This window comes from Papaver somniferum, chromosome 6 (assembly GCF_003573695.1).
Source record: "Papaver somniferum cultivar HN1 chromosome 6, ASM357369v1, whole genome shotgun sequence".
In the NCBI taxonomy this organism is placed as follows: domain Eukaryota; kingdom Viridiplantae; phylum Streptophyta; class Magnoliopsida; order Ranunculales; family Papaveraceae; genus Papaver; species Papaver somniferum.
Window position 1 is genome coordinate 4354481 of NC_039363.1, and position 13284 is coordinate 4367764.

Sequence of the window (13284 nt, forward strand, 5' to 3'; positions counted from 1 at the left end):
AGCTATTCCTTCTTCTTGTCTTTCAATTCTTACTTGTCTTTCAATTCTTACTTCTTCTAAAGTTCCTCCTCTACCTCTCGCTCCCAAGTTTTTTTTTTACCTCCTCCTCTAGGATCGGGAGTTTTAGAAGTAGAAGGTGTTACCTCCATCTTCTTCCTCTTTGTAGCTGCATTGGTCCTGACACAAGTATGAAAGTTATAAGACTAATTCGAACAACAAAGAGATTTGGAAAGCCAAAAACTTGTAAGAAAATAAGAAGTCTCGGCTTACCCGAAATAACACATATGAGCCGAATCATGTCTTGAAATTTTTATTAGCTTACACAGAGAGTGGATCGGCTCATACCACAAAACAATTATAAGCCGATCCCATATATTCGGCTCACAACCGATACCGTCGAATAAGCCGAATCTATGATTATGAACTCAAACATGTATTCGGCGCAACATGATATAATATAAATAAGCCGATCCTACACACTTGTAAAATTTATGAAATTTTAACAATAATATTCGGCGCAACACTAATACTAAAGAATAAGCCGAATCTAGACTTATGAATCGAAACCTTTATTCGGCGCAAAACTAATACAACCATACAAGCCGATCCTAAGCACATGCAAAAATTCTGAAATTCAAACAACAATTATTCGGCACAAAACTAATACTACCATACAAGTCGATCCTACGCACATGCAAAATTATTAGCCGATCCTATATATTCGGCTCACAACCGATACCGTCGAATAAGCCGAATCTATGATTATGAACTCAAACATGTATTCGGCGCAACATGATATCATATAAATAAGCCGATCCTACACACTAGTAAAATTTATGAAATTTTAACAATGATATTCGGCGCAACCCTAATACTATCGAATAAGCCGAATCTAGACTTATGAATTCAAACATTTAATCGGCACAAAACTAGTACTACCATATGAGACGATCCTATACACATGCAAAAATTCTGAAATTCAAACAACAATTATTCGGCACAAAACTAATACTACCATACAAGCCGATCCTACGCACATACAAAATTTCTGAAATTCACAAAACATATTCGGCACAAAACTAACACCATCGAATAATCCGATCCTAAATATAAGTCTCTGTGTCACCAAGTTCGGCTCAAAACGGATTTCAGATATACGCCGAGCCGTTCATATGCACTTTCAGGGTTCAGTTTCAAGAATAGCTCGGCGCACATCTAAGATTTGTTTTGCGCCGAACCATACCCTGTAACCGCCACAGAAACATGATTTTGACGAATTAAATCAATCAAACCAATCAAAAACATCAAATACGAGATGGGTTTGTAAAACTAACCTTCTTATTCTCATTTGTGGAGTTGGTTCTTCTTCAATCTCTTCTTCCGATTGATTTTGTGGTTGATTTTGAGTTTCTTCTTCACTCTCTAAATCTTCTTCTTTTTCAATGGGTTGTTCAATCGCTCGATTAGAACGAGATACTGGCTTACGGCGAACCATTATATAGATGAGTTTAATCGTCGACTAAATTTTCACGAATCGACGATTAAATTTCCGCGATGATACGATGAAAAAAAAAAGGAAGAAGAAGTTGTGTTCGGCTGTGGAGGATGAGGAGGAAGAAGAAGGGGTTAAAAATCTTTTTAGGTTTATGATTATAGATTTTTGTATTAGGGATAGGGATAGATTAGTAGTAATTTAGAGAATTTAAGAGCATATAGGTAATTGAACCACCCCATAGGGTACCCCTTATAAGGTCACCCAAGTTAGGACTAATCCTTTGTATGCCTTGAAAGTTTTAGGCATGACCAAAATTGGTGTTCTTCTGTAAAAGAGCAAACTTAACATCTTCTTGATAATCTGTATCTCCGATTTCATTTTGTTTGGTTAGAGTGAATAGAAATTCTTATGTTGCTAAACCCTAAGACCAAACCTCATCAAAGCCCACGAGGCCCAGTTAAAACTCATTTTAGTCCAAAGTTTTCACGTAGCTCCTTGGGAAAATTGGCATATCTACTTCCATTCAAGTCAAGAACTTCATAAATCTTGGCAAAGTCAGGCGATTTTCTGAATGAAATGTACATTAAAATCTTTGGATCACAATGTAAATTTTGAACCTTAAGGCCGAAAATGTCTTAAAATAATAATTCAACTTGATTAAGAGATCGGCGATGGATTTCAGCACTGTGACCCCCTAAAATCAAGCAAGGCATGAGTAATAGCACACTAAAACGAGGGATTACTGGTAAATACAGGCTTTGACTTGTTGGGCGTATTTTAGCTGTTCATATTTTCTGGGCCTTAATGTTCACTTTATCTTTATCTATCAAAATATGTTCATTTGAAACCCTGATTTTGGGCCTTAATGTTCACTTTATCTTTATCTATCAAAATATGTTCATTTGAAACCCTGATTTTGGGCATACCTAAATCTTTCTAGGCATACAAAACAATAGTCCCATCTTGGGTGACCTTATAAGGGATACCCTATGGGTAGTTCAATTAGCTATATACCCTTAATACAAAAATCTAAAATCAGTTTTCTAAAAAATCAAAATCAGTTTCTCTTAACATCTCTTCTTCTTCCTCCTCCTCTAGCCGAACTCTTCCCCTTCCTGCGAAAAAAAAAATTCATCATCGTGATTAATTGTCGATTCGTAAAATTTGATCGTCGATTAAATTCAACCACATAATGACTCGTACAAAGAAAAGCAGGGACTAGGCAAACCAAATCGTCTTCTAATCCATCAATTGAAGAAGAAGAACCAATTGAAGCTGAAGGTGTAGAAACTGAAAATCAACCACCAATTGAACCAGAAATTGAACCAACTGCATCTCCAACTACGGAAATGAGGATAAGAAAGTAAGTTTTACAAACCCAATCTCCTATTTGTTGTTTTTCATCGATTAAATGACGGTTACAGTGTTGGGTTCGGCTCAAAATTGAGTTGCGTTTTTAGCCGAACTGTTCTTCACAAAAGCTTCATGTAAGTGTATATGAATAGTTCGGCATAAAATTTCATGAAATTTCAAGCCGAATCTAGTCACAGATACGAAATGCATAGGGGTTCAGCGTATTCGATAATCATAATATGTGCCGAACCTAGCACATTTACGAGGTTCGGCTATTACGATATTCTCAATATGTGCCGAACCAATAATAATATTTTAACCCAAATAATAACAAATTGATGTTCGGCTCATACGATTTTCGAAATATAAGCCGAACCAGTAATTTTTTTTTTTTCCGGGCTATTTAGGATGTTGTTCGGCTTACTATGAAACTTTCATATAAGCCAAACTAGTGTCTAGCAAAAGGGTTGGAATTGAAAATTATAGGTTCGGCGCATGTAGTAAACAGATTCAGTGAGCCGAACCGTTTATCAATTGGTAGATTCGGCTCATAGATGTGAGCCGAACCTCAACTTGTTTCGTCGAACCATGATCCAAAAAATCATCTAAACAACCTTTATAATTCTGAAAATTATCTTAATCACTAAAAAAAATATTTAATCACTAATCAATATTACTAACACTAATACGTAAAGGGCATATTTGCCATTAAAAATTTTTTGGGTTAAGTAGTAATCTGATTTTGCTATTTCACAATTTTTTTGTCTTTATGCAGTATGGCTAGTAAGATTTAATCAGGACCATTTCGGGAACAACTTATCAATGCTTAAGAACTTGTCACAGTTCTCATGAAGGACCTTGTTCGAGACCACGTTTCCTTCGATGTTTCTGCAAGCTACTCACAAGTTCGTAATTGATTGTATCACCTACTGACAATATTGTTCTGCTAGAAAGACATCTGGTGACTTGCAGTGTTATTTATGACATCATCCATCATATATACTAGTTAGTACTAATAAGTGTGCTGGTTAGCACTTGTTGAATAACATACCTGTGTTTAGATGTATGCTAATACATGAGATTGAATTGTAGGTCAAGTTGTACAACTTTAACATCCTAAAATTTGTTTTGACACTAACAAAAATGATTAAAGCGATTTTGTATAAAGAAGCCTTGTTAATTTGGATCACTCGCCGTAAATCACACATAGGTTGTTAAACCAAAGTTTGCTAACCCTTGCTTTAGGAAAACATATGCACCTAACTCCTTAAATAATTATAAGATTAAACAAATTTTTATATAAAGATTTAACCTTTATATTCCTACTTTTTGAAACTACGCCACCCTTTGAGCTACATCAACCAAAAAGAAGATAAAGAATCCAAGAAAGAAAACAAGATGACCCATTAAAGAGAAAAAAAAACAAATGTAAACATATCTAACCTAATACCCTTTTTTTTGGGCTTTCATTTTTCATACATTCATATATATATTTTTAACTCTAGTACTAGTTCTTTTGCATCTACGAAGATTCTCATTGCTAGCTAGCTTTCATAGAACCCAAGCTAGGCCAATAGATTTTTACCTAAAACAAAATAAAAAACCATTCCTTTCGCACGCAAAAACTTTAGTAAATATGTCACGACTCGTCTTGTTTCTTTCACTGGTTGGCAAGACTTAGAGTGCTGTCGAGTTTTGAATTCAGGTTAAATGACACCCTAAATTTTATCAGAGAAATTCTAAATGACAAAGAAAGACTAAATGGTGCAAAAAGAAAAGGAAAAAGAAATATAATGAGACAAGTTATACCCGACTAATGTATATCTCTTCTTAGATTCAATCCAATGGGCTAGGTAGGGGAAGCGGTGCATTGCCAGGTTTAGGGAGGATAAAAAGGAAAGCTATGATGATATGATGGCATTGTCCCAATCTTTTTCTCTAAAGTATATCAACTTTAGCTAAATATCATGATCTTATTCAAAAGCATCGTTTTTTGACTGTTGAGTGGATCTCCACAGTAATTAAACTTTGATGATCTAAGAGCTAAGAAGTGGGTCTTAGTTTCGATGGTTTAAAACACCACTTGACTCAACTTAGAGTTCCATTTCACATACTATTTGATAAAAATCAGTTACGGAGCCAGGATTCTATTCAGAGCACAAGTTGTGGCGCCAGTAAGACATTAGAAAAAGAAGAAAGAGTCCAACATAGTGCAAACAAAAGAGAGTATAAAAGCAATGTTAAGGAAATAAATGGGACCGAAATATAACTTTAGGTTTTCTAAACTTTGGAGCCAAATTGGCATAGCTTGTTCTTACTTGGCTACTCAGAATCTAGAATGTTATTCCTAGTCTATAAACCGAGTTTCAAATTAGTTACCTACCATATTCAAGAATTGCCCATAAAACTCCAAACAAGAAACAATTTTCATATTGTTACAATTCACAACTTTATACTGGAAATCGCTATCGTTAAAATGTTAGTAACAACAATATGCCACCTAAATTTAATAAATTTTTACCACTCAAAATTAATGATCTTTTCAAGGTGTCTTTCTAAGATCAGAAAATTCAGAAACCAGAATAATCAAGAGGTAGTATTACTGATGTACACGTGAATGGCTGATTTCCTGAAAAAGAGATGCAATATATAAAGTTGTTTAAAGCAAAATTTGATTTGATATGAATGAATGAATGAATGAAATAAATAGTACATACTTATCAAAGAAAAGCCTATGAAATTTCCCAGAGTTCATATCATTTGAATCAAACTTCTCAAAATCAAACTTTTCTTTTTTTGCTGAAACTCTGTGGAGATCCCATCCAACCCAAAGTCTGAAAGAAAGAGATTAGAATTTCAAATGTGGGGTACTCTTAGAATAAACCCTAGTTATGGGAAAAAAGAAGAAGAGAAATTAAAGGAGAAGAATATTTGTGGTGGTGGTGGTGCATGGTAGGGTAAGTTTGGTGGTGATTACAATTCTACAGCTGTGTTTAACTTAGTGCATGGTGGTTCATCTGGATTCAAAAGATGTCTAACCTTTTTTACCCTGAAATGATTGAAAAAGTTTGCGATTTTTGGCCATCACTTTTCGTGACTTCTGATTTATTCCATTCACTCCAACTTGATTCACGTTCACTCTTCTGAGTAGTCAATCCGAACCTCAGAAAAGGGCCTGCATGGCTCTGTTTTTACCACACACACTTTGATCATCTCAATACAAGTTTGAGGAAATGATCATCTCGATCGAGACTTTCTAGACTGGACCATGCACACATTCATGCATTTCTGCACCTTCTCTTCATAGACTGAACTAGTTCTCAACTATTATCCCCACACACATAATGACTTGTTACGTACTACAGTTTAATTAGGACCACTACTTGATCATCAATACAAATGAAACTACAAAGCTTAAACCCTACACACTCTGATCCTTCTTCCATGAGTAGTAATGGCTTTTTGTAGTACAACATATTTGATCTTAACCAGAATCACAGAACTCTTAACGATGGGGCAACAAGCTCAGAAATGATGCTTGAAGTTGAAGCAAAAGACGAACTAGTATGTACCATGGGGCAACGGCCCCTGTGACCGATGTCCTACAGAGCTTCTTTTGTTCCCCATTAAGTTATAAGGGGACATCTTCTCTGCCCCATGAGAATATTCCTGTGATTGATTCCAGCGTTAAGTAAATGGTTTCAATCCAACTGCTGCACCTTCACTGTTAAGTGACATACAATATAGTAATATAGATCGAATAAGAACAAATCAACGATATGTTTTTAGTATGATATTAGTTTATGGAAATACTAGTAAGATTAATTATAGCTTATTAGCTAGGTTGGCGAATGAAGCTGCATCTGCATGCACCACGATCTTTGGTGTTTTGTGTATACAAATGCCAGTTTTTGATTGGGTCTGCATTGCAATTAGCTGGTGACCACCAACCATCCACAATCTTCACCATTTTTTTAATGCAAATTTGGATTGTCTGCATGTTAGAATGTCTCTCAACCAAAATAAGTCAATAAGATACATGCAAATTGGGTTCATCGAAACCAGATGTTTCCACCCACTCTTAACCATGTTTTACTCGTGTTGGCTCCATTCTAGGCATGCTTTACTCCCAGTGGTTTTACTCTCTTTACTTAAATTCCAAGGGAATTTTTTCCCTGCAAATGTTTACCAAGTATTTTTGTTAAGTTAAATAGATATCCATATAACCAAGTAAAAGAAAAACTAGACATTCTTCCAAACAAATTAAGGAAACTCTTGAAAGTTTGCCTATTTTTTTCGACGAGAAAAGTTAAGTTTTATTAAAAAAAAATGTAACAAGGCTAAGAGCCTCCATTTTTACAATCTTTGAGACCTATTACATTCTATCAATCACTGTCTTCCAATGAGTTATCAAATCTCTGAAGGTTAGAACCATTGTTGTTTGTTTCCCCAAGTATAGATCAAAAGTTTAACCCCATTGATGATTTTTTCCACTACCCACTGGTCTCTTGTTTTCCATTTCACGTTTAACCATTATTGTTGTGTTCATTCCATATGGTCCAAGAGATTGCAAATATTATTAGTAGCCAAATTCTTCTTCCCCTATTTCTACTTCTTCTAAATTTCCAAGCTTCCAGCTGCATAGAGACGTTCCTTCCTTGTACCAGCCTGACGTTATATCCCCAAAAAAGTAATTCCAGATTCTGTGAGTGAAATCACAATGCAGCAACAGGTGATTGTTACAATCACAGTAGTTCCCCAAATATTTGCCATATAGTCATGCAAAGAGGTAGTAAAATGTCTAGTTCCTACTTTGATTTTACCTTTGTACAAAACACCTGTTATAACCGTTTTTATATTTTTACGATCGCCATGTGAAAATCAACAGCAATCCTTACTTCAACCCTCGCCCATTTTACCACGGCCTCGTTAAGATGGTAAAGACCATGAAAATTTGTTCATGAAGATAGCAAAAAACTACAAAGTCCTTTGCCAAAAAATTGTTTCCAAGCCAAAAAGGAGAAATCTATTAATTATTCAATTAGTAGGCTAACACAGCAGTCTGATTAATTAATGTAGGAATACGTTGTCAGAGCTTAGTTTGTTAGTCTTCCAACTAGTTAATGTAAACAAATATTATTTTTTTTTCTAAAAAAGAAGAAAAAGAAATAAAATGCAAACAATGGGTGGAAATAACCCGACCACACAACACGAAAACCACCGTTTAATTCACGAATTTTTGCACCAACTGACAAATCTTGAGGAGTCTCAAAATTTCAGACCACCAAGCCTAGTTAGTAAGTTCGCGAATGATTCGCGAATCATTCGCGAATTTTTCCGTGTCACGAATTTTACCGTCTTATTCGCGTACGTTTGCAACTCCGAACCCAAGTCGCGTATTATGTGGTATTCCCGGATTATTCGCGAACCGTTCACGAATTTTACGTATTCCGAATGATACGTCCACTTAATTCGCCATAAATTCTTTAGCTTTTACTTTTCAAAGACTCCATTTTTTGGGCTTTACTGCCTTCCGAGCATACACGACCGAATATTAGACGTGTTGTAATTTTTATGAAACAAAAACGACTGAAGAGATTTGAAGGTGAAGGTGAGAGAGATCTCAAACTCACTAACCAAGCATCTAAACCACCATACGACGTCCTCTTGGATAACTAATGTTGTATATATTATTAATATCATCATATTAAGTTTATTTTTTCTTTAAATAACTCACACATATGCATAAAAATTGATTTATGACCTTATAAATACAAATTATTTGTTATATATAGATACCGAATTTTCAGAGTCGAACTCACATTTATAAATCGAATTATACACGTACTATGCCGTTCCGAATTACTGACGAATCACGTCCCGTTGACCGAATTTTGGACCGAATCTGGATTTTACAAAACCGTATAATACTCGTACGTTTGTCGTTCCATACGTTTGCCGAATCCCGAATTACTAACAAGGCCACCAAGTTGAGTTTGAAACTCGAACTTATCCAAAGCGAAGCCAAGACAAATTAAGCCAAAGCCGAACACTGTAGAGACTTTCACAGATCCCAAAAAATATCTCCTCCTCTCGAACGAATAAAAGATGAAATTCCATCCAAATTTCATTTCATTATCATTTCATCTTTTAACTCAACCAGAGTTAAATCTTCAACCATGGTAAGCTAAACAATGTAAACCCTAGAGTTTCATTCCTCTTCACATTTCACACTTCCATCTTTCTTATATAAAGAGAGATATCAAGAATGGCCATCGGGTTGTGACCTGTTTGGTTCATATTCCACTATTCTTTTCTTTTTTTTCTTCTAGTTTTCAGTTTTATAAATTTTTATAATTTCCTCTTCTTTCTTTTCTGCATTTCTTATAGTAGAATTTTGATTAAGTAATCATGAACTAGTAGAACAATTGAATATTGTTCAATCTTCTTCTTTATTTTTGTACATTTTGTTTTTCTTGATGGGCTTAAAGGGTGGAGGTGAAATGATGAAAAAAAAGAAAGATTGGTCAGCAAAAATAGATTGTTGTATGTTAATCAGTAGAACCAACTCTAAAAGAAGTTTCTTTGGTTAATTAAAGAGTATTTTCCTTCTTCTTCTTGTTTCTTTGATCGGAGAGAAATCATGAAGAGATTAAATAGTTCTGATTCACTTGGTGGCTTGATCTCTATGTGTCACTCTTCTGCAGGTACATACTACATCACTTCAATTTCATGAATTTTTTCTTTTCCTAGAATTATGTTTTATTTTTAATAAAGATTTGATTTTTGAGATGCCCCATTTTGTTATTTCAATGTTTCTGTACTTGTTGTTGTTTGTTGGAAGAATATAAGTCCTGTTTGTGCAATTCAAGACCATCCGTTTATATTTATCAAGTCCCTCTGTTTTCCGACAGACAATGTTGTAATTTTGGTTGTACTCTGCTTTTGAATTATGATGCAAATGTTAATGTTCTTGTTTGCTATTTCCAAGAGAATTTGTTATTAAAGATTCATTGTTGTTTGATTTGTGCAGAGGAGAAGAAGAATAACATATACAGTAGAGGATTTCAGTCAATGTTAGACGGATTAGATGAAGATGATATAGGTGAAGAATCAGGAGGTCATTTCGGTACTGAGAAAAAGAGAAGATTAAACATTGATCAAGTTAAGGCATTAGAAAAGAATTTTGAAGTTGAGAACAAACTCGAACCTGAAAGAAAAGTTAAACTAGCTCAAGAATTGGGTTTACAGCCAAGACAAGTTGCAATTTGGTTTCAAAACAGGAGAGCTAGATGGAAGACAAAGCAATTAGAAAGAGATTATGGTGTTTTGAAAGCCAGTTATGATGCACTGAAGCTCAAATTCGATGCCGTCCAGCAAGATAAAGAAGCACTGCTCTCCGAGGTAAAAACCCATCACAGTTGTCGGTAATTCGAAAGTGTTGCAATTGAGTTTGATACTGATTGAATTGCTTGGTTTTGCAGGTAAGAGAGTTGAAATCAAAGCTGCCACAAGAGGATGAGATTACTGAGAGTAATCCTATGGCCACTGTTAAGGAGGAGATGATGCCAATGGAATCCGAGCATAAGGTTGTTGTGAATGATGATATTCACAGTATGGCTACTTCACTGTCCATGGTTGGAGGAGGAATTTCATCTGAAAACATTGACCCAAATCATCAGAATTGTTACAATGACAGTAGCAATTGTTTAGTTGCCGGAATTGCCTTGTTTCGGGACGGGTCATCGGATAGTGATTCTAGTGCGATTTTGAACGAAGACACCAACGCTGCTGCGAATTCTTCGTCTTCCGGTGTGCTTCAACAGCAACACAACAGTTGTTTCCAGTTCTCGGATTCTAATCGAGAGATTAATTCCCATCAGAAACCTTATCATCAGCAGTATCAACAATTTGTTAGGATGGAAGAACACAATTTCTTCGGTGGCGCCGAGGAGACTTGTAATTACTTTACTGATGATCAAGCTCCTACACTTCAATGGTGCTATCCAGATCAATGGGACTCGTAAACAACAAAGCCGAGAATTTGATGTTAGGAAAATCAAAGATGACAAACAATTCATCTAGGTACCGTTGCAAAAGGAAACCGTTGCGAAATGTCCAAATGGGTTGTTGTTAAATTCTGAACTCAATGAAGTTGTAGGGAGATGGACATTGAGAGAGTCTGCTGCACTTGGCCGGAAAAAATAAGAAGAAGAAACCGGATCTTAAAAACTGTGAGAGAGAGACGGGAATTTCATCGTAAGGTGATAGCGTGGCCAAATCCGGTTTAATTGAATTTTAACTATGTTGTAAAAACTAGAAGGAACCGGATCTTAAAAATTGTGAAATAATCAGAATTTTTGCTTGCTTTTCCATTTAAATGCTCTGCTTCCTAATTCTATATTGATGCTCAGGAATGTTTTAGACTGGGAAAGTGGGAATCGAAGAAATTGATGTCACTTACCATATGAACAACCTGATTAAGTAAAATTGTTTTCTTACCCACCTTGTTCAGATTTCACAAGAAATGGAAGAAATCTACCGTCTCCACCTGGGAAACTTTTAATTACGAAAACTAGACCTAGGCAATGAAAACTGAGGAACTAAATCCAGAACCATACACAGTACTAGTAGTAGTATAATAAACGGACTGGCGTGGTCATGATTGGGTCCCGAACCCTAGATGGGTGTGTTCCTTTTGGAGTAGGCAATACCTATTGCTTGCTCCCTACCATCACCTATGGCTACAATTAATTGATTATCAAACAAACCATTCTGCTATTTATATTCACATAATATTTTATTGGGTTCGTGGACTTGCAAGTTCAACTTCAACCAATAGCCCGTTTGGATGCAATTCTGGAAGTAGTTATGAATTCTACGTCTAAACTGATTTTTTGTTTTCTGATTTTTAAAAATCAAAAATTATTTTTGGATATGTATCCAAACGCGTTATAAGTTTATGTGATACCCAACAACATGGACATAAGAATTGTAGAGCTGCTGACATTGGCAATCTTCTACATGACAGGGTCGTCTGCATATAGAAATCAGAATGCTCAAGAATAGAAATTCGAAAATGAATTGCGGTTAAAATGAAAGTGCATTATAGAGCTTGTTGCGGAAACTTTCTACTCACAAGGGTCTTATGCCAATAAAAAACAATGAAAAGCTGGAGAATTTCAAGATTTAATTGCAAAATATTTTAGGGCCAATTACAGAGTGGTTATACGTCTTGTAATTCGGTCACAAAATGATCGTATTTTTGTAATTCATTTATAAGAAGATCTTTTTCCATCCGATTTGAAACTTTTGAATAAAACGGTGTTACCTTTTCCGAAAATACCCTTCCTCAAAATACCCTTCCTAGTTAACTAATTGGTTGAAGCAGTGATAGTGGGGTGGAAGCTTAAGAATCTCTGCTAAACCCCGAATGGGAAACGGTGAACCCTTTGGGTGAATACGGTGTAACGAACCTGAATGCGGTTTTACGATCCTGAATGCGGTGTAATGATATGTGTAAGCGGCACCACCACCACCTACAAATAGCACCACCGTCAAAAAACTATAATGAAAGCAAAGGTTAAAATTGTGTACGGAGGGATAAATATGAAGGACATATAAGTAATTTCATTAACATATTTAACCGTGAATCACCCCTCAACTCTCTTTTTAACGGAAATATGATCATTTTGTTAAGGGAGAATTGGAAAAATGTCCCAAAACTGGGTGCAATGTTGGAAATCTGCCCCAACATTTAAAAAGTTGGAAAAATGCCCCATTCCGTTAGAAATCCAGTTAAGTCACATGTGTGAGCTTATACATGCGAAAAAAAACCAAATATATCCTTCAGAATTCAGGGTTTGGGGTTCAAAATTCAGGATTCAAGGTTTAGGGTTCAAGGTTTAAGGTTCGGGTGGTGGTGGCGTCGGTTTAGGGTTCAAGGTTTTGGCACGTGAGAACTCGCACACGCGGAGTTAACTGAGATTTCTAACAGTGGGGCAGTTTTCCAACTTTTTTTAACGTTGGGCAGTTTTCCAAGATTGCACTCCAAATTGGGGCAGTTTCCCAATTTTCCCTTTTGTTAAATGTTTGTAACGGTACGATGTTTTTGTGAATCGGGTCCTAATACTAAGACCGTTTTCTACATTCCATAACTGTTTTGTGAATCGGGTTCTGATAACAGTGTGGAGATTCATTTTACATTTCATAAGCTCGGCAATTTTCAGTTTATCACAAGCTCTTATTTGAATTTTCTTTTGAAACACCAATGCACAGGTAAAATTCAGTAAACAAAGAGAAACAACCAAATTTACTTTTTCTGCCCCAAATTTCCACGTACGCACGTTGTGCAGTTGTTTTGTTTTGTCAACACCAGAAGATGTGCACATGGGTGGCACATACTCTGCTCTACTCCACAGTCAGTGTTTGTCTCT

At 35.7% G+C, this 13284-nt stretch overlaps 1 protein-coding gene across 1 annotated transcript; it reads left to right on the forward strand.

Moving 5' to 3' along the window:
• The first annotated feature begins 9116 nt into the window (after positions 1 to 9116).
• On the forward strand, positions 9117 to 11229 carry LOC113286734 (homeobox-leucine zipper protein ATHB-6-like). The gene is made up of 3 exons (XM_026535334.1): positions 9117 to 9555; positions 9882 to 10252; positions 10333 to 11229. The coding sequence occupies exons 1-3, from the start codon at positions 9492 to 9494 to the stop codon at positions 10873 to 10875; spliced, it is 978 nt and encodes a 325-aa protein (XP_026391119.1). The 5' UTR covers positions 9117 to 9491; the 3' UTR covers positions 10876 to 11229.
• Positions 11230 to 13284: the final 2055 nt, after the last annotated feature.

What these genes read in the sequence shown, in the direction of transcription:
- LOC113286734 (XM_026535334.1), top strand. Translation starts at nt 9,492, where the DNA reads ATGAAGAGATTAAATAGTTCTGATTCACTTGGTGGCTTGATCTCTATG. An exon ending in TATGTGTCACTCTTCTGCAG is followed by an intron (nt 9,556 to 9,881) that starts GTACATACTACA and finishes TGATTTGTGCAG; the next exon opens with AGGAGAAGAAGAATAACATA. An exon ending in AAGAAGCACTGCTCTCCGAG is followed by an intron (nt 10,253 to 10,332) that starts GTAAAAACCCAT and finishes TTGGTTTTGCAG; the next exon opens with GTAAGAGAGTTGAAATCAAA.